This window comes from Nyctibius grandis, chromosome 4 (assembly GCF_013368605.1).
Source record: "Nyctibius grandis isolate bNycGra1 chromosome 4, bNycGra1.pri, whole genome shotgun sequence".
NCBI classification, from domain to species: Eukaryota; Metazoa; Chordata; class Aves; order Nyctibiiformes; family Nyctibiidae; genus Nyctibius; species Nyctibius grandis.
This window is the reverse complement of record NC_090661.1, coordinates 87,422,568-87,448,557: the sequence shown is the minus strand read 5'-3', so window position 1 is coordinate 87,448,557 and position 25,990 is coordinate 87,422,568. Positions and strand designations below refer to the sequence as shown.

The 25,990-nt window shown below is 35.3% G+C and overlaps 1 protein-coding gene across 4 annotated transcripts in view; it reads right to left on the bottom strand.

Moving 5' to 3' along the window:
* IDE (insulin degrading enzyme) overlaps positions 1–25,990 on the bottom strand; it is a 75,766-nt gene that overhangs the window by 6,909 nt on the left and 42,867 nt on the right. For 3 of the 4 annotated variants that reach the window (XM_068399843.1, XM_068399844.1, XM_068399840.1), the window contains exons 12-22: positions 25,447–25,549; positions 23,936–24,058; positions 21,414–21,496; positions 16,947–17,091; positions 14,057–14,167; positions 11,890–12,010; positions 10,504–10,595; positions 8,079–8,190; positions 5,864–6,031; positions 2,787–3,059; positions 482–543 (exon numbers count right to left, since the gene is read on the bottom strand). In XM_068399843.1, coding sequence (XP_068255944.1) covers positions 482–543; positions 2,787–3,059; positions 5,864–6,031; positions 8,079–8,190; positions 10,504–10,595; positions 11,890–12,010; positions 14,057–14,167; positions 16,947–17,091; positions 21,414–21,496; positions 23,936–24,058; positions 25,447–25,549 — 1,393 coding nt within the window. Of the gene's footprint in view, positions 1–481; positions 544–2,786; positions 3,060–5,863; positions 6,032–8,078; positions 8,191–10,503; positions 10,596–11,889; positions 12,011–14,056; positions 14,168–16,260; positions 16,406–16,946; positions 17,092–21,413; positions 21,497–23,935; positions 24,059–25,446; positions 25,550–25,990 lie in introns of all 4 variants that reach the window. The other variant, XM_068399841.1, reaches the window with a different exon arrangement.

The following is a 25,990-nucleotide window of genomic DNA, read 5'->3' as shown; positions in this document are numbered from 1 at the left end:
TCCTTTGTTCTGCCTAACTATGAGAGGAAGGAAAAAAAGTGTTGATTTACAGTGAACAAAGCTTTAAAAGTATCTGTTTCATTCACAATTCATGCACACAAAATAAGCTGAATCATTTACTGGCTAAACACAAAAAAATAAAAGAACGGATTTGCAATTTTGGCCAAGCTTGGTCATAGAGTCAGAGCGGCACATTTTTTTATTCATAAAGAAAGGATAAATGAGACAACAGGAGAATAACAGCTGGTAAGAAAAAAACCAACCACCACAACAAAAAACAATCGTTCTACACAATTTTTACAGTATGCTGGTTGCCATTAAACTAAGTAAGATTCAGGAAACAAAATTATTATTAAGGTATCTGCATCATTCATATAATCTATTTAAAAGAGGCATAAGTATATGCTTTCATAGTTCACACAACACCCAGTTATATGTACATCTCTTTCCAAGTTACGCTTTAACTACATGACTAATTTACCTTGTAGAACTGTATAATATCATCCTTGGTCAAGGTCTTTAGATAAGCCACTTCAATGTTATCTGCACAACAATAGTAAAAATTAGAACAAGTCTGCAAATCATAGCTGGTTATTAGAACACTACTTATTCAAAGTATATTTCTTTCGAATTCAGATGCTGCAATTGACTGCAAATGATATGCTTTTCACTGTTAACTTTCAAGCTAATACTTGCATCACTAAAAGTGTCATTGGAAGCTTGGCAGAGAATTATACTTCAATAAGTCCATTTGATTTGACTTACTAAAAAATGCACGTTTGAAGAATATTGATTGCACTGTATGTTATTCAGTAGCTAAAAAAGATATGCCTACTTCTGTATGTATCTTCACATCAATGTTACACATTTCTAATGCAGCCTGATTATAGATGGCTTTTATTCACAGTTAGGAAACAAGATGGTAGGATGTACATTGGCAGGATGTATTTTTAAATAAATGTAAGGAACAGTGCCTGCATCATACCTGTTAAGGAATAATCACCTTTAAGATATCTGGGGACAATGTGTCTCAGTAGCTACATCGCTTCATATAAATTAAATTGTGATGAACTAATCATGTAATATCATTGCTGCATACGCAGGAATTTTTTTTGTTGTAGGAATGCTTGCTTTTCTTAGGGTTAGCAGGAAGATCAAGAAAGAAATGCATGCAAGACAATAAATATGCAGCTAACAAGTCTGTGAGGCAGGCTGTAAGTAAATAATACGAAGTTCAACATGGAGGAAATTAAAAAAAAAAAAATCAACAAAACACAGTTTGGAAAATTAGATGACATTTGGAAGAAAATTTTTAAATTACGTAAAACAGTAAAAGTAGTAATAATAAAAACATGAAAATCTGAAGAAAAAACCCTTTCACTTCTTAAGGCTGGAATATGAATTTCTGATTTTGACAATTCTAGTCATATTAGAATCATTAAAGAAATAAAATTACTAGTGGGTAGATGGGAATTAAAGATATAAAGTCAAAGGAAATAATAAGTTTAGTGGGATTTAGATATGGAAGACATGGCTACAGCTAGCAGTAAGAAAACCCAGCAAGATAATATAGATCCAAGTACAGTAAAAACAGAAACACTTAAGACAGAGAAAAATTAAACTGTTTCATCAGACACAAAAAAGGTACTTGAGGGGATAAGCTTCCATGCCAATCCTTATAATTAGGCGTATAAGGAGCTCTCATTCTCTCGAGACCAAGCTAGACGACAATTCAAAGTTCTTCATTATTAGAAAGTTGAGTTAGTCATTGTCAACCAAAAAGACACTATTTGCTATTGTGGAAGGCCAATACTGTGCATGTAAAGCAGAAGAGAAGTCACAGGATACAGAGTGAGTTTTATGTAGGAAGCATATTATGCATGGAAGATGGAAAATTATAGCTATGAATAAGAGTTGAGACATGAAAATGTGAAGAAAAGCTGATCTGTACCTAGAACTGATTTTTTTTAATGTTAGAAACTATATTACTAATACATCTCAGTATTTTGGATTAAAAATCTTCAAACAATGATGAAAAAGGGAAAATACAACTTAAATACTATATAAGATCACAATGTAAGTAACTGTCAGTCCATTTTCAGTAATACAATAGAAGCTGAATCTCAATTGGTCTTCTACAAGCTTATAATCTTCAAAGTATCATGGATGAAAAAACAAAAAAAATTAACGTTTCTTCAAGCCTACTCTAAGCTGAGACAGGTCACATGTTAAAATAGTTAAAATACCAGCTGTTGCCTCTGCCATCACTCCCTCAAAAGAACAGCGCAATGGGAAGAGGAATAGGGTTCATATGAATGTGTGCACCGTCAGGAATGTCAAAGTCTATTTGAATGCATCTCAGTCAAGTATTAGGCACATATGTAATACAGACGTCTGAACAGCACAGAAAGAAATTTGAGCTTATGTGTCATCAACATTTGCAGTCAAACCACTTCCAATCCTTGACCTACTCTATGTCTTGCTGAATGGAAGGTCAATGAAGCATTCACCACCCCCCCATCATATGGTGAACATCAGAGAACACGTTTATCCTCTATTATTAACAGCTCCCACAGCAGTGAGAGCACAGGCTCCGCAAATGGGGTATTTTCTCAGGGCAGAAGGAAGAAATGCAACTTAGAGGACACAAATCACAAAAAAATATATTAAATTATGCACAGGCTATGTAAAAGTTTAAGTCATTCCCAAATTAATATGACACTCAACAGTCACAAGTGTAGCCAAACTACAGCATTGAGTTTTGAAGGAATTATAATTTGTTTTACCTCTGTCAAAGTTGTACTGCTGGGAAATTATTTCTCCCCAGTATTTAGCACATTCTGCAGACAGCTTCTTTGGTTTGTCTAGACGACGAATTGCTAAAGCTTGGATGTGTTTTTGGAATGCCTCTTCTGTCATGTCTTCTATGCATTTCTCCATAGTTTTTAAGAATGCTTCAACTCTGCTTTCTAAATAGTGTGGCGGCTTTTCAGATTGGATAATAAATCGCAGTCCTTGTATGCCATTTGCCCGACGTGGACCACTGAACACAATGTAACCTTGGCAAAACAAGAATAGTCACAAATTAAAAGAAATCCCTTGTTCCAACATTGTTTGCCAAACATGGCATGTTTGGCACGAATACAATTTTATGCTAAGTTTAATTCTGTATTATAAATGAAATAATGCAGGTGTTCAAAATATGCCACTGTATTCTTTTTAAAACGTTTTTATTTCACTGAGGTAAATATCAGTTCAGGGGAGGGGTAAGGAGATGAGGCAGACCGTGGCAGAACAAAAAGAATTCTGTTATCAGGATTAGGTAACCAGAAATTAAGCTGTACTCTACTGCTTCATTAGACTCAACATTAGGAACTTCTGATTACTTTTTTGTAACGTCTAATCTGAATTGTCTTTGCTGCACTGTAAGACCACTATTTCTTATCAATTAGATAAAAAGAAAATATTACTCCCTTTTTTTTGCAGCTTTTGCTTATCTGAACAACTAAGCCTTTCTTCAGTCTTCTTCCCCTCTTTTAATAACAAATCTGTCACATTTCAGTCTTTTAAATGTTGTTTTATAGCTCTCTAATCATTCCTTGATGCTCATGTCAAAACTGGATACAGTATTTCAAAGTCCCTACCTCAACAATATCGGAGTATTACTGAATGTGCATCTTGGAAGCTCCCATTTATATATCCCAGCATTTTACACAGCAGCACGACTGCTGATTTATGTTCTACTTCTGATCCACTGTAACCTGTAGATTGTTTTCTACATAACTGCTACCTAGCCAGTTGCTTCCTAGCTTGTATCTGTACCATTGATTATTCCTGCCAAACTGTTCCTATCAAATTGCATCTTATCTTCATTCAAGTCACGTTTCCAAAATGTCAAACTAATTTTGAATTCTAATTCTATCTTCCTACACACTTGCAGCCTCTCCCAGCTTAGTATTATCTGAAGATTTAGTAAGTATATTCACACTTCTATCATCCAGAGTTTTGATGAAAATACAAAATAGCACTGGATCACAACAGAGCTCTGTAGAACACCATTTTTCTAATGAACTACTCTTATCTATTCTCCAGCCATGACTTTCCAAAACAGTCTTCATTCAAAGGTGTAGCACTTCCACCTAGGCACTCTCTAGCTGGTTTGAGAATGTTATGCGCCTTTCATACTGTCAAGAAGACATACGACATCACCACTTCCATCCATACAGCCAAACTCTGTTTCTATAAAAAAAAAATCACGTTAGTTTGACCTGAGTTTGTCTAGTAATAGTCTCTCAGTTATTTTCTATGAATTTAGAACTGGTTTGATAACTTATTCTGTATTTTCCAGGAATTAGAATTAAGCTGACTGATCTGTAATTTCCCTGCTCTTCTCTTCCCTTTTTTAAGGAAACATATAGCACTTACCAGTGTTTATTTTTCCAGTACCTCTTCTATCATCCACAAATTCTCAGTTATAAGATTTCTAATTCAAGGATTTCATAATTTGGGTTTTTTTGATGTAATGTAGAGTTCATCGTGCCTGAACACCTTAAAAGCTTGCAATTTACCTGATCAGCTTTTAATCTGTTATTTTCCTGTTCAAAAGTAAGCCTTGGACTTTGATCACTGGTATTTATTTTGGAAATCACCTGGTCATGATAACAAAGCCATCCTAAAACATACTGACTTTTTTTTTTTCCACCACTGACAACTTTTCTCTTCCTCTTTCTTGTACTGCTAAAGTATTTCTTGAATGAGTTCTTGTTACTACTTCTACCGTTTAGCAAACTACTAACTCCTGAACTTCTTTTTCCCTTAGCTTTCTCAGAGATCCATGAAGTTTATTGAATTTTGCTGGTATTTCTACTGTCTTCCCTCCTAAGTCTTGTGAACTCTATCATTTGGCAGTTACACAGTGCTGGACACACTCACACAGTTCTTCCTCACTGGTTCCCCCCCTCCTCTTTAGCTGTTACCTCCAACTTCTATACAAAACCTGCCACCACAGATTCCAAAAACCTTCTAAATAACCTGTGTCCTGCCGTATTTTTAACAGATACGTAGACAGTTAAAATCCCTATGATCAGTATGGTATGGCTGATTCTGCTGATTCTGCTAGTTGCCCACAAAAAGTCTAATCTTGCCTGATCTCCCTGGTAGTTCATAATCATCACACTGCGACATTCCCCTGCCTCTCACCTTTGGGAAAACTGTACTCCTCCTTGTGAGTACTTCAGTCATGCAAACTGTCATGCAAAGTCTCTGTCTCTCCTTGTTATCCTGTTTGGAATAACCTTACCAGTTCTCAGTCTTACTGGCTCAGGTAACAATTATTTGTACTTACTGGTGAACAGCTGTATTCTTAAAAAGCCTGAAATGTATTTAGCATGGCAGCTTACCATGACCCATACAGCAGTATGCCTAAGCTAGGGCTTGTGAATCATCAAGTGCACCTGGAAGCAGGATGACAAGCAGAAAAGACCAAACTACTACTACTGATTCTTTAAGAAAATCTAAAATTAGGAAACTGAACTAATTTCCTTTTGGTAAAAGTTCGAGATATGAAATTTTCTGTACAGTGATCAAACTGTTTTTTAAGCCAGAGTTGGTTTCAGATATTTCAGATATTTCAGAATAAATATATTCAGATATTTAAAAATTATGTTTTCTTCTTCTCAATTTAGAGTATGTGCACAGTAACACTCCTTTGAGTCACCAGCAGTTAAAATGATTTACATTTACCAAGTGCCCTTTAAATGGCATTCACCAAGCAGGGGAAGAACACCTCATCATGTCTCATGTAAGTGCGTGAGTATGCAAGCATGTGTGAACATAGACACATAATCACTATGGGAAAACTTACCTAATTGTTCCTTGGTGCGCAGAGTATTGAAGCATGGTTCTGAGATGATTTGACAAAAGAGCTCCAAAAACATATTCTCAGAAGTGCTCTGCATGTCTGTCTGGTAATATATTTCAATGCCACAATTGTTATGAACTTCATTTCTCTGTTGATATACAAACCAACCTCCTAAAAGACAAAGTTAAAACATTCAAGTTCATAAAAACGTACACTCTTACTGTCCACAATTAAAAAGATAATGGTCTGTCTCTTGTGGAATGGAATTATAATAAATGGTTTAGGATTGTTAAAGCAGAATTTCCACTAACAGCATACTTTTCATGAAACAAGTAAAGAAAAGATTATTTTAACACATCAAAATGTCGTAGCTTGAGCATATCAGTAAGTAAACTGAAACTGGCTGCTTCTCCTCAAGCAAATATTTCTGGAACTGGAGTGGAATTCTGCATTGCCTCTACTGTGTAAATAGTTTCTGAAGACAATTTGTCATAAACCTTTATGAACATTAAAAATAATTCAGCATTTAATACCAATAGCAGCTTTGGTATATGGCAGTTTCCACAGGCTGATGATCAGCTATGGGTAATTGGCTTTGGCTGTATAGCTACACATGTGATCATCCTGTAGAGATCCCAACAATTGCTTGAACCTCCTTTCTTATATATAAGGTTTTTTGCACAATAGAAGTAAAATCATAGAGAAACACTACGAGACCAAAAGAATTTATATTAGGAAAAAAGTTACTTGTGTAAGAGCTTTTCTTTTTCTCAAAAAGCAAGAGTCGTTTGGGACGTTTAGGTGCTGTTCAATATCTTTATAGATGATCTAGACGTAGGGATTGAGTGCACCCTCAGCAAATTTGCAGATAACACCAAGCTCGGTGGGAGTGTCGATCTGCTGGAGGGTAGGAAGGCCCTACAGAGGGATCTGGACAGGTTGGATAGATGGGCCGAGACCAACGGCATGAGGTTCAACAAGAACAAGTGCCGGGTCTTGCACTTCGGCCACAACAACCCCATGCAGCGCTACAGGCTGGGGGAAGAGTGGTTAGAAAGCGGCCCGGTGGAAAGAGACCTGGGGGTGCTGATCGACAGCCGGCTAAACATGAGCCAGCAGTGTGCCCAGGTGGCCAAGAAGGCCAATGGCATCCTGGCCTCTATTAAGGATAGGGTAGCCAGCTGGTCTAGGGAAGTGATCATCCCTCTGTACTCAGCACTGGTGAGGCCGCATCTTGAGTACTGTGTTCAGTTCTGGGCCCCGCACTTCAAGAAAGATGTTGAGGTGTTGGAGCGAGTCCAGAGGAGGGCGACCAAGCTGGTGAAGGGTCTGGAGGGTCTGACCTACGAGGAACGGCTGAGGGAGCTGGGGTTGTTTAGCCTGGAGAAGAGGAGGCTCCGAGGTGACCTTATTGCAGTCTACAACTACCTGAAGGGAGGTTGTAGTGAAGTGGGAGTCGGCCTCTTCTCCCGGGCAACTAGCGATAGGACAAGAGGACACAGCCTCAAGCTTTGCCAGGGGAGGTTCAGGTTGGACATTAGGAAGAATTTCTTTACAGAAAGGGTTGTTAGACATTGGAACGGGCTGCCCAGGGAGGTGGTGGAGTCACCATCTCTGGCTGTGTTTAAGAAAAGACTGGACATGGCACTTAGTGCCATGGTCTAGTTGACAGGGTGGTGTCAGGGCAATGGCTGGACTCGATGACCCCTGAGGTCTCTTCCAACCTGGTTGATTCTGTGATTCTGTGACAATCCTTCACTGAATAGTCAATTAATACTCAAAAGTGCTCAAAGAATGGTGCTTATTCAAATGTGTATACTTTGTGTAGCAGAAAGTGGGACAGGGCTCTTATTTCCATAAATCATACCAAGTGAATTAGGATTGAATCACAGAATCATAGAATGGTTTGGGTTGGAAGGGACCTTAAAGATCATCTAGTTCCTACCCTCAAGAAGTCCAATTTACATACAGAGATTAAAAATTAATCAAATTCATTTTCAAGTATACCATAAAGATGATATATTAGGGTATAATTTTATTAATAAAACCACACCCTAATTATATTTTTAAATTTAAAGTTCAAAATAATTTGAAGTTACATCTGATTTTGAAACAAACTCCTAGCAAGAGAGTAATATTCATTTTAAAATGCTTTTAGCAAACAGAGAATGTCAATTTAATGTGCGTTAGAAAATCATAAATAAATCATTTAACTTACTGTCAGGAAGTTGCACTTCTCTGTATCTCACCAGTTGACTGGGAAGGAGTGGCTTTGTATGAGCGTGCTCAATAAGAGTGTCCTCAACCATCTGCATAATTCCTAATGCAGCCTGGAAGAGAAACATAGGGGGATTTTTAACGATCATTAGTTATTCTGCACCTGACAGCAGAGTAAGACTTTCCAATTATTGATGGTGACACGAAAGAAAAGAAGTAAGAAAAAAAAAAATCAAGAATAGAAAGTAGGGATATTGTAATTTAATAAAAATACAGCTGAAGTAGATGAGAAGAAGTGGGAGTTTGGGGGCACAAGGGTTTTGTGCGTTTTTTTTACATTTATCTTGTTTACATGTTTAACTACTTCTACTCCTCCCCAAAGCTTCTGAAATTAAAGTTCAATGGGCTTTTTTTTTTTCCTTTCCCTTCACCACTTCGCTGTACTCATCTTGCAAAGTTTGTAAACGAGATACCAACAGTGTTATGTTTGCAAAGCAAATGACACCTCATGAGATGGAATTTTAAGAAAACAGATTAATGGTTAAGTTCAAACATGCACTCCACTGACGTGCTGGTAGTATTAGGACTTATTGCCCAGATAGTTTCTTTTATTTGATGGATTAAAATAATAATAATAAAAAATCCTAAGTAGTGAAAAATTTTTAAAAATCATGAGTTTCATTCAAGGATTTAACTTTAAAAGCTTTACCTGTTAAGGGTTATGTGTTGTTGTAGCCTGCATACTGGAAATTACACTAAATTGGTACAAAGTAGTTTTGGCTGAAAGCCGAAATCTCTTAAGTCTGTGCTGCCAAAACTCACAACACAAGTGATCAAAAATGTGCAAAAGGTCTGAAAACTTAATGAACACATGCCCCCCCCCCCCCAACCCCGCCCACTATCAAAGCAAAAGTATTGAGGTCTAACAGTTTCAAAGGTTAGGGAAAAATACTATACATTCTTCCAATCAAGTCACCATATTAAAACAAAATATTTACAACAAGATTGTTCAGACAGATGTTCTGAACAGGATTAGTTTACTATTCTTCCACTTGTGGCAAATAAATAAAAGGAACAATCAAAAAACAAATATCAGAATGAAATTAACTCAAGAAGAAATGGGAATTTTAAGCAGCTAGATAGGTCTAATTTTTCAAAAAGTACAGACTGACTAAAAACTTTTTCAGTACTGAAAGGTATCACGAGAGGATGTCAATTTTCATTCAATTTTAGTTGGAAAAATCTCTTAGATCCAGATTAAAATTTCTGAGCTTTGTCAGTGATGATCACATCACAGGCACTGAAGGACAGAGAAGTTTTCCTACCCACAACTATTCAGGGAGGTTTGCAGATCATTTCTAAACATTACACAGCTATGGGCATAACTGTACATCCTTCCCAGTTCTCTAGCTGTAGGACTCTTCAATAGCCAGCCATTTATGCCAACTAAAGAACGCATTTCTCTGCTATGACTGCATCATCATGGAAATCTAAAAAATCTGGTCATTCAGTTGTATTTTAGAAGGAACTGACTTTCATATACAAATGTGTAAAAAATAAGGAAGGAAAAAAGTGAGACTATTTTTTACATTTCTCCACATGAAAAAATACTCCATAAAATTTAAAAAAAGAAGTCTTAGAGACATCCTTGCAAGAGAAAACTTTGCGCTCCCAGTGCTACTGGCTCCTTCATCTTTTTATTTTTCCCGTCCTTACTAACTTACTTCTCCACACATTCAGCAGTCACTAGCAGTGTTTATAACATCTCCTGCTAGTAAAGTATCACAGAGCTGGTGTAACACAGAAATACTGCTACACCAGCCCCACAGAAAAAGAATGCAAAAATGTACAAGAAAGGTACTACATTTTGTACTGGTACATATCTTCAAATATTTGGTTAGATTTCCTATGAAAATGCAAACTGTTACTATTTTAATGGAAGATAGAACAAATGTTTTCTGGTTTTTACTCCCAAAAAGACACAACTGAGAGCTGACACTTATTTTTTATGGTCCACCATTCCTGTTTAGCTTTGTACAAAGTAATTCATTTGGAAGGATCTTGGATTCTTAAATATTTGTTAGCTAGCCTGAAACTTTTAAATGGAAAAGCAGGATCTGCAGCACATTGTTCCTTATGCAGCTTGATCACATCACAGGAATGACATGCAACATAGTTTACAATACTTAGATCATAAGTTGTATTAAATTTCCAAGAGCAAATACAAGGGCAGCACTTAGCCTAATAAATCCAAAGTGGAAAAAATGACACTATGGTACTTCCATAAAGATAAAAAAGTATGCAGTCAAATTACGAAATCACATTTGGCAAAACTGCTTTAAGATCTGAGAAGATTAAACTGGTCTTCCATTTTTTATGCTGCTTTTAAATAAAAATTGTTTTATTAAAGTAAGTATCACACCAACCTGTTTTGTTATATTGCCATGGAGAAGAGCTTCAATGTGTAACCGTGACAACAGTTGAGCTATAAAGGCCTTGAGGCGGGGAAGAGTGACATCTAGAATAGATATTTAGACAGTTAAATCATTACACACATTTTTACATTAAGAAGTACCTAACTCATCATTAGATATAGTGCATTTCTTAAGAGGAGGAGAAACTAATCATCATGAAAAAGTGACTCCCTCCTTAAAAACGCAATACTGAAAAGTTTCCAGGTCTAAATAGCAGCACTCATCATATAGTTTGTTTTGCTTAGAATTCACATACCGTCTGACCCAGATTCCAAAAAGAAAAGAAAAAAAAGAAGCCTTCTTTCCAATCATGCTGAACAAACATTCATTCTCCAGAGAAAACAGTTGCAATCATTCAGGTGGTGCTCCAAGATAAAGCCTTAGTTATTAACTAAACAAGCAGCATGCAGTTTATAATGCTTGAGAAACATACTGTGCATTTATCATCTAGACTAAAAAAAGAACCTCAACTGGTTGTTTTGATAGTATCTTTGTAACAAACAATACATAAGAAAAATATTTTTGCAGCATATCCCAGAGTACACATACACACGTATTCTATGCTAGTGTATCTTTGCAAAGCAGTTTTCATTTATAATGCAAAGTATAATTTAACATGTAGAATCAATGGAATAAGGATGGTTGAATGGATGGGGTGTTAATCCTAAAGTCAACATCTCCATTCTTAATTCCCTGACACTACAAGAATACCCACACTGTATCACCAAATCTAGTAAGAAAATGACAAAATGAGAAATTAACTAAAATAAAAACTAACAATACTCGTGTATTTCACAAAAGTTTTGAAAAGACAAATGCAAATCAAGATTATGAGGTCAGTCAGTTATTCAGTGGGGGATGATTTGTGATATGTATTAGAAAAACCTATACCATGCTTATCAGTCTTTCCCTCTCTTAAAAGAGGTAACTGACACCAGTAAACAATTCATTTCCACATTTTTCCCTGATTCCAAATCAACTTTTTATTGTTGTATAATCCTAATTTTAATTTTTGCCTCTAGGATTGCTTATTAATAGTGCAAAAGATTACGGTCACATTGAGTGTGAGAAAGGAAAAGAGAAAAAAAAATCATGCATAAACTCCCTGTATTTCAAGTAGATTTCCAGCAGTGCTAAGTAGACAGAATTCCTTTCCAGCATTCAATTTTTAGCCATTCTTATGCTGAATACAGTAGCATTAATCTTATAAAGACAACTTACACACAGAACAGAAAATCTCTTATTTTTTCAAAATTCAGTAGTCATTAAAAAAGGAATAATCTACATATAGCTGAATCCACTGCCATGAAAATCAGTTTAAAACTGGCAGAACATTACCATCTAGAGCTTCTTTTAATTCATCTTTGGTCCAAGCAACTTCCGTCATCAGGAGTCGGAGATAATACATTGCATGCTGGTGAGGCTGTTCAGCCCTGAAGTTGTTAAGCGATCTCATGTACTAAAACAAAATAATTAAGTTCAAATTATAGAACTCTATTTCTAAACATAAAATATTAACCTTGTACTCTCAACTTTGTGTACCATCAAAAAGATATATTTCAAATGTCAAGAACATTCTCTTGATTGTTAGACCTGTTAAAAAGTTGTGTTAAATTACCTTAGCAATAACGTGGGCTTCTGAGCCTACAGATTAAGCAGTAACCATTAAGAAAGTTGAAAGGAGCACGAAATCAAACTTCTCCATAAAATGAATGACTGGAAATTAAATTATTGCAGTTAGACCTAAATACTTATTTAGATCAAGTCGCTCTACCCAGGAAATACATGTTCTATGATGACTGTCTAGGGGTGGGGGAATATCACTAACAGAAAACGTATTTTTCTCCCAGTTGCTTCCCTGGCTGACTTGGTTAGAAAAATACAGGAGCATCTGGGAAATTCTTTGCATTCTTTGCCTGGAGAAAGGAGGTATGAGAGAAGAATCAGTGAGCTCCTCCAATGAAACTCCTTTCTAGTCCAGCTGCACCTTTACAAAATAAGGGAAACCTTTTTCCTCTACCAGAGGAACTGGAAAGTGCAAACTAATAATTTTGGCAAGCTGTGATCATTTCCAGTGCAGGAGAAAAGTAACTCATTTCAGGGCACATGAATGAGAGACTGTGAGCATGAAGTTGCTGAGGATGCATCCTTCTATCCATTCCAAACAGAAGCCAGAAACTGGTATCTTCCTAATCTGTTAGGTGTAGACAGGAGGGGAAAAATTGCAATCTCCCCATCTGATCTGACTTTTTTGTATTTTGTCCTTATTTTACATACACATAATGCCTATGTAACAAAAGTCTATAAAATGACAGAACATGCATAATACAGAGACAAAGTTCAAGCAAACTGTAAAGACAATCAGGGAAACATCTGAAACCAGAAGTAAATAATCCAAAACAGATCATTCACAGACCTGTGCGTTGGGGTTTTTTACCATGACATTTGTCACATTCAGTTAAAACTTTCCAGACAATTAATGTATCTTAGGCACACAGAGCCCTAAATAAAGTGCTGTAATAATACATCTACCTCATGTATGATGTCCACCTGCTTAGCATTTCTAGCAAATAGTAATGACCTAAAGATGGCCCTGCTATCTGTCTAGGCCAGTCATCTGTTCAAAAATCACCAGTAGCAGAGGATTAAAGTAAGACTATAGAAAGCATGAAGTGATCTTCCCTGCAGCCCTAGTGCTCTCATCTACTGCAGATTATCTGCAAGCTTTCTGGGCCAGAAATCAGCCTGTTCCCCAACACCAGTCTAATCCTTGTGCACTCATTTATACCTCCACAACAACTCACTGCTGTAAGTGCAAATATCTAATTTGCTCATTTCCTTTGTTTTACCTCTGTCTTGCTCTAAAGAAAGCACCTGAAAAACTATTATGTATCTTGTTTGGCTTAGCAAATGTAATCACCGTTCATAAACTTACTTCAGAAGCTAAAAAACATAATCTAACTTATATTGCATATATATAGATCAGTCATTAAATTTAGGAAGTCAGATTTCCAGAAGTCAGCATGTACTTAACCAGCTGGTTACTTTTGCACCAAAGGATCTTCGCTCAGGAGCAGAGCTCCTCTTCATGTCTGGGGAGGAGAAATGTTGCAAATCTTTTCAACACTTCCTTTCCTCCTTCATCATTTTCCCCCTTATTTTACAGCTAGATCCCATTGGGGCCTTTCCAAATTGTAAAACAGGATATAAAGTTAAGATTACCCCCCTTAGATTTTTACTCCTATCAAATCAAGTTGCAATCCCTTGATCAATCACAAGAAAGATCAACTGAAAGAAGATTCCAGGGCCAGTTATTTTTAACTGAAGAATGTACACTCCAGGGAACTCACGGCCACAAAACAGACAAAAGAAAAAAGCTTCTGCAGTTCCAAAGAGGCAGAATTTCACTCTCTATTTCCATGGATAATCAGCTCCCAGATTACATTTAATGTCAATGCATTCAATTTTAAATTACTCCAAAATATAAATTTCTCATGTAGCTTACCGCTTCCTTGATAATTTCAAATCTTTTTTCATCAATCTCAAATGTAGCCATTTTCTCAATGATCTTCTTGAGCAAGATATGCTGCTTGTCATTATAACCTTTTACAGAAAGCTATGGAAAAAGCGCATAATTTGCTTTAAATGTGGAAAATAAAAGAAGAAAACAATTACCAAGTCTTGTATAATTCAATGAACAATACACTTTTCAACACTTACTCTAAATGCAATGTTATTCAACATTAACTCATTCTGAAATAAAATCCCTTTACCCATCAAAAGATAACTAACCGATGAATATAATATCGCATATTTGCCCAGGAGTTATGAATGAAGAGAATCAATGTAATTTCATGTTGATATAAGCAAACTGTACTCGGAATACAGATTTTTAATGATTACAAGTATTGAGTCCAGTCAGTAAACTGTGCATTTGGAGTACTGAAATGGTTTTACTCTAGGTTTCTCATTTTACTAATGAAATCTAGATTTGCAGCTTCTTAAATATTCTCTCCAATTTACTTTTAACCTTGTTTCATGTTTATCTTGTTGCTCAAAAAAATATTTTATGTAAGTGGAAGTAAGCAGTACTACAAGAAAACAGGTACTGTCAACAGCAGCACAAATTATAATCAGGATGGTGTTGGGCTGAAACATCAAGGTAGTTAGTCTACAATCATAATGTGATATTGATCTGATCATACACATTTTTTTGAAAGTATACATGAAATAAACTTGGTCATTAAAAAAAACAACACAGAAACTTTAAAATGACTATGATTCCATCAAGCTACAGAAAGTTTGTCTAGTGAAGAAAGACATCAGAAGGCCTTTTGAGGGGAAAAAACAACTTCAAAATTTGGTATCTGGAAACAGGAATTTAATTGGATTTGTGTAGTTTAATTATTAAGGGTAAAACTAAATTTTAGGCCACAAACCAACATACAGGTGAATTCCTGCTTTCTAGTAGGAAGAATTTTTTCTTCTATAGTTGCTGAAACATACCTGAACCATGAATTTGAAGAAAAATCTATTATAAATGGATTTATGACAAAAGTAGATATCCTAAATTAGCGTAAGAACCCAAACTGTTCAACAATCACCATGGGTGATTGTTTTCAGTGTAGCATCTGTCCTTGCTTAAAGTATCGACATTGTACAGTTACAACTATTGACCATAAAACTTCTCATGATATAGAGAAGAATGTTAGAAGTTCCCAGATATCAAAATGGAGTAAACTAATTTTAATACGTGAAAATAGAATCTTTGTAGTACAAAAATATAAAGACCCTACAAAATACAGCTAATATTTAAAATAACTCTAAATTTCTGAACTGTGACTAAAACAAAAAAAATTACACACACATCCTCCCCCTCCCCCCCCTTTTTTTTTTCAAGGAATTAACTCTGACCATGGAAATGTCATCAAGGTCTGAAACTGAGAATAGATAACCATGTTTGCAGTAAGTTAAGTGAATGCTACCAGGAAATGCAGTCTTTTTTATACAGAAAACTTAAAGACAATATACAGTATATTCTCTTACTAAGATGCTTTGGAAAAATAATACTTCTACAGGAAATTTCAAAACACATTTTGATATAAAATGATGGTTAGTAAAAGCTTTTAACAGAACTTCCAAGAGAGACTATTGAAATCTCCTATCATAGATCTCATAGGAGAAGCTAAGTAAGAAATAACCATTTATCATAATATAAGTATTTATCAAGTAAGTATTTTCAGCACTTTAAAACAGGTTATAAAACATGTAATAAAAACAAACACTAAGGAAAAGCCATAAATATCCAGCATTGCATTCTAATGAACACATGCACAATCCATTTCCACAGCTCACTACATTAGAATTAGAGAACTACAACAAAATCTGTGAAGTTGAGATTCATTCAACAGAAAAGTTAATCTTTTCATATAGAAACCAGCAATAGTGCTTCAAGATTAGCATGCAAGTAAAAATGTGAACTAGAATGCAACAACTGCACTGCACACATGTTCACAAGACACTGCAACCTTAAATAGGTCACTCAGTACTATTTAAAATACACTGGTTTGCTTTGCCCTTAATTCATGAGGTATATGCGAGGAAAAAAACATTAACCATCTCATTCAGAAATGCAGAAGTCAAATGTTTTCTCCAAGCTCAACAACTCCCAAGCTGTTTCATTTCCTCCTGCATTTTTTTCTTACTTACAAGTATTGCATTCATTCCTGATGCAATGCCATAGATCAAACCTGAGAGGCGTGCTGCATATGTATACTCTTTTAAATCATCCTTCAATAACCTGATAAACAGGTATGTCATGTTGCAATGGAGAGGATCAGCATAAATGTAGCGACTAACAAAAAGAAAAACAAAAGAAATGCTTTGATACCTCAAGCAGTGACAAAGTAATGGATGAAGAAACATGACTGAAGAGTATGTATATGCAGCCTCATGATCAGTAGTTCTTGAACAGGAAAGCTGAAGTGTACCATTTATTTAATAGCATGAAAAGGGGGGTCTTCTACCCCATCAGTCAGAATGTTTTTAGTAGATATCTGACAAACTGAAATAAATATGTAAGCTTGGATTAGGGTTGCTTTTATATTTTTTTTTAAAATGGAGGAACAAATCTTACAACTAATTAGTTTCATGAATGATATAAAAAATAAAGAAGAAAATTTGCTTAATAGGAATGGAAAGACTGTTGAAGACTTTTAATAAAATTCAACTTAAAATTCTAATTAAAGAAAGGATGGTTAATAACCAAGATCAAAAGGAGTAACAGCCTTAAACCCATTTTTAAAATAGAAATCCTTCCATCAAATCAATAGAAAAATGCTGATGAGTGGAAGTAGTTTTAAGGCTCTAAGCTCTTCCTTGATTTGGGTACTTACATACATCCCATAGACGGTATTTTGGAGATCATAGTTCAAGCCAGCTAGTTCTGCTGCATATGCATACTCGTTGAGGGAGTCTTTGAGTAGTTCAAGGTACAAATAGGCCATGTTACAATGCAAGGGATCCACGTAAGCAAATGGGCTGGAAGAAAACGTTGAAAGTAAAACATGCAGTTTAAAATTATTTCTCAGTTTCTTTTGGCCTTTTAAGTTTCATCTGAAGGAAACGATATTTACTGCGAGTATGCTGATGGATCCCATTATGAAGTATTCCTATTTCAAAGCCAAATATGAACATACCTGAAAATACTTATTTAGCTTGCTTATGGTTTGAGCAATGCCTAAATATATTGAAGATTCCAGAGATATTCTCTTATTTGTGTTCATAAATCAAGACTCCTGTGTTATATTTACCAGGAGTAATAAACTAAATACACCCTGAATAAACACCATATTAATAGACTGACATGAAAGCCCACGTACTGAACATTAATACTTCTACACTATCAGAAAACAAAGGAGTTTCTATTACAAAAATTAAGAGATTAGCAATTTGTGGTATGAAAAACATGCAGTACATGCTAAGTTCAGCTCAGGATAGAAGTTTGGCATATCCATTTTCATACCACCGTAATTTTTTGTGTTATCTTTTTAATGGCAACAACTATACAAGCTCTACTTTTGTCTAAGAAGCATCTGATCACATACAGTACTGTCGCAAATTCTCAAAAAGAAAAATGTAACTCAAAGACTCAAGCCATGTTTCATCTGGGCTAATTGTTAAATATCTGTGTGTTTTAAAAATCTGCAGTCATTATAAGTTATTTGTACTATGGCTGAATATTTATTTCTAAAGCTTCTGAAGTGCATGTAAATTTATTATCAATTTCACAGAAATAAACAGCAGCATCTAAAACAATTTGCTGTCAGGATATGGGTTACAATTCAAAACTACATCATTTGCATTTATTTTCCCTAAGCAGTCACTAATGGTCATATTCAGAGACATCCTATTTATATGTTTATGCCTATATAGCATGGTATTTCATAGTGTATACCAACATTAATGTAGTAAAACAAAGATCACATTGCCACAACACACACGCTAATAACTTTAAAATCCATTGCAAAGGTATTTTTAAGAAGGTTCCTAGTAGTTTATAGTAAGGCCTTGGCTCCTCCTTCCTTTTAGATTAAGGAAAGGAAGCATGGGAATAGATTTAAGAAAAAAAAAAAATAAATCTATTAGAGAAGCAGAGCCTGTTATAGTCTGAAATCTTAGCCTATGATGTGCTTTTTTACTACTGCTAGATTAATTATTCTGGGCCTGGGCTTGTGCAACTTAAGCAAACAGGTCAGTAAAAAAAAAATAGGGAGAAATGCAAATAGCAGAGTCCTACAATGAGAATTTCCCAAAACTAAGCAATTTCAATATGCCCAATGACGCAAATCCAATTAATACTGAATTTTTTAATTAAGACTGAATTGAAAGCAAGATGTAGGTCAATCCTATGTTATCTTAAATCTTCCTCCAAACTCATTATATTTTTTTCCATTTTGATAGTACAATAGAGACTTAATCAGTTTGAGTGATTACTATGTCCTTATCAGTTATAACTTCTGTATACTCATTTAGCTGGCAAAGGCCAACAGGGAATTTTGAAAACAATGAAGACTACTAAATCGTTCATCTTCAAGTGAAAAATAACAGAAAACAATTATTATAACACTGTTCTGGGAGTTACCTTCAATTACTGACAACTTTGTAAGTAAGTGCTTATTTCTAGTTTACCTTTTTTGACTAGGCTTGAGGAAGCAGAACAACTCAATAACTGATAGTGTATTTGAAAAACCTTAAAGTTCAGTCTTTTCCCCTTTCAAAGTGAGCTGTGAGTGACAGCTGGAATCAACACTGAAGTGTTGATATTGGGTTACCTTATGAGCAACTCAAGTTGCTTGAAATACTTCTTAAACTGAAAGGTAGCAAGCATCCAGTTAAAAATAATCAGCATTGTATTTTTAACACCCATCTCTCTAAGTTTCACGTTATGAAACTTGAAGTGCAGAGTTTATAACTACCTTTAGAAAGTTTTCAAAACATTAGCACATTACATTGTTATTTTGCTTCCTTTTAAAAAAGGATACTTGTTCAGTTCCTAAGTCATCATTCATACAAAAGCAAAAGCTTATTATCCTTTAGGCTGGATGATAAGTCCCATGTCAGAGGTTTTTACTGTGGTGTTTCTTTAATGCACGTCTTGCACCATGTAAGGATTTTCAGTTTTGGAACAAAGCAACTTCAAGAGGTTCATATACTCAGATTATTCCTACTGGATTTGTATGTTTGAGGGAGAAACCACCCTCATCAACTTCCTCTTAATTCATCTACACAGCAGTTACTGCTACAACATCTGGGTCAAGAATTCTTCCAATGATTCGTGACGATCAGGGCTGCAGGCAGAAGAAACCCTCCTAGATTTTTAGATCATACTGAAGCAGTCTGTAGTGTGAACAAATTCTTGTAATCTGCTACAAGGCAGCACAGCCATCATATTCTGGTCTAGAATTGAGGTGAAAACTTTTTATGAAAACCCATATTATTAAGATGGCTTTATTCACCAGTTCACTTGGCCACAAGAGCTATGGGTAATTTCATCATGTCTCATGAATAAACACCACACATTACACCATCTCCTCCAATGACCATCAGCATGACCAGTCTCAAGAGAGATTCACTAAGAATCCTTCTTAAATATCAAAACCAGACAAATCTGCTTACAACTTCTTTTGGAGCTTATGCACTCAATATTGTCAAAATCTCCTCACATTCGTTCATATACAATTACCATCTTATTTTTAAAGGAAAGGAAAGAACCCTCGCCCCCAACCACAAGAACAAAGCCAGCTTTCCACCTGTAACCATTTCTAGGAGAAAAGAGGCAAATCATTCCATTACATTAGTCAGCAAAGCTCAAGTACTCCTAGCTTTTCAAAAGGGCTCACTGAGATGAAAGTACAAATCTGGGAAATACTATCACCATATATCTCGTTGAAGATGTTCCTGCTCATTGCAGGAGGATTGGACTAGATGACCTTTAAAGGCCCCTTCCAACACAAACCATTCTATGATTCTATGATATCGCGCATATGTGTGCATACTTACACCTTTGTGTGTTCTACACAAAATTAATTATTATCTCTTAATCGTTCACAAACTGGTAAAGAGACTGGATCCCTCATAGTTCGTTTGGAATCGATTTAAAAAAAAAACCAAAACTGTAACATGAACTCAAATCTCCATCAATAAAATCCTATTTTGCATTTTGGCCAAACATAGTACAATGGAAAGCCACCAGGTATGAACAAAGAAGGCAAAGTATTGCAATTGTTGTTCTCTGAATAAGAGACAGGAAATTACCATTTTGATATTCTATTTCCTGACACATCAAAGTTGCAACAGTTGTAATGTTTGCCCTGTGGTTTCAAAAAGCAAAAAGAAAGAGGAAAAAACCACCAGTACCAAGATCTGACACATTCTGAAAAAATACTCTGTCTAAAATTCTGCCAAGAAAAATTTCAAGTGCTCACTCAAAACAAGGACTCAACAGTGCATCTATGAGCATCTATCAGAGCTCATATAATAGCCTTTCCAGTAATGTCACCGAATCATTTAATTAGGCCAAAGGAGGAGAGTTCCTGAAATTATTTTCACTTTCAGTAGCCCAGCACAGAAATAGCTGCACTCTAAAAACAGCAGTGTTTTTTTTTAATTCAGAAGTTAGAAATTATTACTTGAAAGGAACACTAAGAAGGTACATCATTGTCATGCTCACTTAGAAAAAAGGCAATTTTCCTGTGATAAAAATAATGCAAGACCAAAATTAACATTACAGCACTTTATCATGCATCTTGATAACACAGACAGTGTTCTTCTGAAAAAAAAATCAGTTGTTGGCATCAGTTAAATAAAATCGCACAATTTTAAGCACTTAGAATTTTATACTGGCTTGCATCATGCAAATTAAAACATAATTTGAACCTAAAATCATTATCAGAGTAGCATTTTAGAAAGTAAACACTATCTTAAAATAGTTGTTATTTAGTCATTAATTAAAAATAATACACACCCATTTTTAAAGAGGCATATTGCAATATTTAGTAGGTGCTATTGACAGGCATATTTCAGGTACAGCAAATAAAACATAGAAGCAAATCTGGTTTTAAAGTATTTTTAGATCAACTTTTCCTGTTAGTATCAATGGAGCACCTCAAATTGCTTGCTACTCAACTACTGCATAGTTTACATGAGCTTTCTTGCTATCTATATCATATTGCATATTCCCAAGTAAGGACAAACGTTTTAAAGACTCAATACATGCAAGAAAGTTTTTGCCACAGAAATGCAGATTCCCAAACAAGAAACTTTTGGAGAGCAATTTGTGCAATATACTTAACGTTGCATACCTGAAAAACTCAAAGTTGAGACAAGCTTTTGGCAAAAAAAATTTGTCATCTTGCTTGAACCACAGTTTGCTCATAGCAGTGTCCTGTGTCAAGAAAAAGAGGTTTTGTTAAGTCACCTAACTTTTAGCTGTAATATATTACACTATTTAAAAAAAAAAAAAAAGTCTCTTCACCACTTCAAATCACAGTTTAGTGTTGTCCTCTTGAATTCATATTTTCGATAAATACATTTGTGTATACATCCCGCTATCCTTATTGAGACTCTCTTTTTACCATATGTCACCTTAACAAGCAGTTAAATGGTTGTAGCACTGTGAATGAGATTATGATCAAAATGGGAACTACTTTTCTAGAGCAGGAATGATCAAAGACAAATACAAAGTTAGCTTCACATAATTCCCTGCTAATGCTGGCATTAAAAGATGTGCCATTATGGGGACAGCACTACAGCAGCATATGGTTACATGTTTTAGACTAAGAATATAGTTGCGTATTTAACGCTTTTAGTAAAAAAAAAAAAAATTAATGCATTGGATGTTTTAAAATAACATTGGTAACAAAAAATACATACACATTTAGAAAAAGTAGTAAAACTAGTTGGAAATTAGTTAAAAGATCTGTCCCCTAAATTTTTTAGAATAATCTCCCAGTACAGCAAAGAATCTAAACAACCTCCCCTATTGCTTCTTCTCCCATAAAAGCTGTGAAACAGATACTCTCAATTCCAATTCTAGTTAACTTTATCCCCCCAACATGTTTTCTTTAAATTGCTATACATAATAAGAGAGAAAGAGAAATAATTTTACATTTAAAAGTTCTCATATTTTTGAGCAGATGTTCTTTGCTTCTCAGAGATTTGGCACGGTATTTTCCTCCTCCTTTTTGCATAAAAGAACCAAGTCTTGTCTCTTACGGCACACCTTCCTCTACACAATATTCTACTTGTACTAAAAGGCCAAATTACAGCTTCTCTCTGAGATAACATATTTTTTATTCTGTTATATTGCTACCATGCAGTTTAGAATACATCTTACATCAAGGACAATGAGAAACTGTAGAGCCTGTGTGTAGTACTGGAGACCTGATCCAATAGCTGGAGATTGCTAACCGCAGTCCATACTAACAATCTGGCCCTCAGGACTTCTTTCCTGAAGGTTTTTTAGGGCAAGATGTGCCATTACAACAGAGGTAACCTAGTGCCATGCTGCCAGTGAAAATGGCCATCCTATTCCTGCACTTATGTCCCAGTCTCTCCCTTTTTCCACAACACTGGTCCAGTCCATAGTAAGCTCACTTAGGCACATAAAACAGCAGAAAAATTGGGGTTTTTTGTACAGCTAATCTCTGATGATTTAGTTCTTGCAATGTTTTGCTGTGGGGTCAGACAAATGCCAGGGCCCACAAAAGAAAAACGGCACAGATATACAGCTGCGGAGAAAATAAGAGAGATGCAGGGAAAATAGATTATGTCTATTTCATCAAGTACAGAAGCTTAAAAACATTTTCCCTTAAATATTTTCCATTAAAATAAAAATATTTTAAAGGGAAAGGAAAAACTAAAAGCAAATGCATTTCTAAAGCAATGATGCCTTAAAGCAAAGCTTTTGTGTGGATCAATTGCCTACCTGCTACAGAAGGTACACTGAAGGACCATCAAGTTTCTGTAGCAAATCAATTAGCGTTACTTAATAGAGCTGTAGTATTTGTCCCTCCTGAGGTTTAGAGTTTCAGTTCAGGATGAACATAAACATACGCTCAAAGTCCTCCTCTGTTAGTAATATTGCTTCAAGTACACACCTAAAATGCCCTGTGCAGAACAAATGTGTTTTCCTAAATGATGTCTTTGAACTAAAGCAGATTTACATTAATCTAGTGTGCAAAAAGTATTCCCGAATTGAGTATTCAAGCTGAAGCACAACATGTAATTGCAGAATACTTTTCCTATTTATCCTCCAACTAAGCCTAGAACAGAGATGAGCATTAGCAAAGACAACTACTTTAGTAATGAGAAGTAAGTTTTAGTAAATTTTAGGTACTCAGAAATACTGAGATTTGCTAAACATCTTTAGATCATTAAATGATGATGGAGAGTGATTTTTATTTATGTGTTTACATCTCTCTTTTTTCATGCAGTTGCATGCTTATCCATACACAACTACAAAAGAATATCCTTGTCGACACCCTCGACTTACTGAACACTGCTCAAAAAAATGTAAGAGGGCAGTCATCCTTCTGCTGAATAAACAGCTTTAATACTATTTGTATCAATTGTTAACACACTTTCAAAAGGGTAAAGAGTTCAAGCTGTTTGTAGTGTCATTTTCGTCGGAACGCAAATAGTCATAATCCAAAGTTTAGCAAGAATGACTTTCTACTGCCTTTCTATCAATATCTTTACATTTTGTAATTTTTTTTATTATACTTTGGAATATGACATGATCTGTATTTTAAAAACACAGAGGAATTAACTGCTAACTTCCCAGAAGGTTAGCTAGCAAACAGAACAAATACAGATAGTTTACCTTGACAAGAGCAGGATACTGTGTCGCATCTTTTTCCAACGGTAAAATCTCAAAGTTCGTAGGAATGAACTCATTCTTCATTGGAAGCTTGAATTTCCCATTCAGGTCAGCATTTTGCCATTTCTAGATAAATAGGAGAAACAATAAGGCTAAGTAGAATTTCTGCTTAATTAATGGATATATACTTATTTACTTTATGCTGTAACAAAAGTTCTGAAAACGTGTTCCACTATCTTATGTGTAAATATTATTAAGATAACAGGGAAAGAAATATCTGGGAAACCAAGTTGGTTCCGAGGGCTCCGCGGAGGAAGACAAAAGAAAAAAAAAAATTTTGAAAAGTTTACAGTAGAGTGGAAGGTGGGTCTATGTCTCATCTTTTCTGCTGTGAACTCTAAATGAAGGTATTAAACTAAAAACATAAGCAAGAATTCTAATCAAGAACATAGGTATGGACAAGCTAAAGGAAGTGAAGCGTTCCTATGCAATGTCTGTTCAAAGCATACTTGGCAGGTCCAATATAGCTCTAGGGTGTATTTTACAGTCATCTCTTCTTAAAAGAATAGACCAATAACAATAAGAATTTGCCCACGTCCTTTGTTGGGAGTTTTGGTTTTTAAAAGCTCATTTAATTGGCAAAATAAACTCATTTTCTAAGCTGCAAAAATCATTTTAAGAAACACAGTTACATATAGCAGTGGTAAAGAGATTCATTCCTTAAGAACAGATTAGTTCACAGAATCACAGAATCACAGAATCACAGAATGTTAGGGATTGGAAGGGACCTCGAAAGATCATCTAGTCCAATCCCCCTGCCGGGGCAGGATTGCCTAGACCATATCACACAGGAACGCGTCCAGGCGGGTTTTGAATGTCTCCAGAGAAGGAGACTCCACAACCTCTCTGGGCAGCCTGTTCCAGTGTTCAGTCACCCTTACAGTAAAGAAGTTTTTCCTCAAATTTAAGTGGAACCTCCTGTGCTCCAGCTTGCACCCATTGCCCCTTGTCCTGTCAAGGGATGTCACTGAGAAGAGCCTGGCTCCATCCTCTTGACACTTGCCCTTTACATATTTATAAACATTAATGAGGTCACCCCTCAGTCTCCTCTTCTCTAAGCTAAAGAGACCCAGCTCCCTCAGCCTCTCCTCATAAGGGAGATGTTCCATTAGCATTTAAGATACTTTTAAGTTTGAAAAAGTTAATGTTTACATTTTTAAGTAGCCACTGCATATTATGGATCTTCTATAGCAAAACTGGTATAACATTCCCTATACTTAACATGGTTTAAAAATTATTAAAATGTGTCTCTCCTATGTAATAAATATTTGAAATGTAAAGACTAACATGAGTTCCTTACTTCTAATACTATTAAACAGACTAATTGTACAATTTTCACACTATGTAGAGCAGCAGATTTAAGTTTTCCCTTCAACCAAATGGAAAATTAGACAAAGAATTTACCACTGTCTTTCACTTGCAGATATTAGAATATATTATAAGTTTTAACATGCCTTAATAACTTCATCAGAAATTACTTCTTGCTTGTACTGCGTTCCATACCAGTCTTCTGTTCGATCAGTTTTTCCTTCAAAAGACTTGGAAACTATTGCAACTCTGAAAACAAAGAGATAAAGCACTTTGGCATGAATGTGTCTGAGAAAAGACTAAGAAATTATTCCGAGCACTATTTCTGTTCCATCACTAGAATGCATTTATCCAGAAATAGTCCCTGGGCAATTACAGAGTACATTTGGATAGCAAGTATACGTATACCGAATTACACACTAAGATTAACCATGAAATCAGGTTATCAGCATAATTTAATTCTACTTTTTTCGGAAAGTGTTACAACTTAATAGTTATACACAACTGTTGTTGCATGCAATTTCTATTTTTTAAACTTTGTCCTTGTTCCTGAAAACACAGAACACAGTCCTTGAGATTTTCTACAAAATTAATGAAGTGACTACAACATTCTTCATACCACCTATATCAACTCAGATAAGTGAAAATACTGACTATAGAAATTTTATTCCAGACCTAGCATTTTCAATT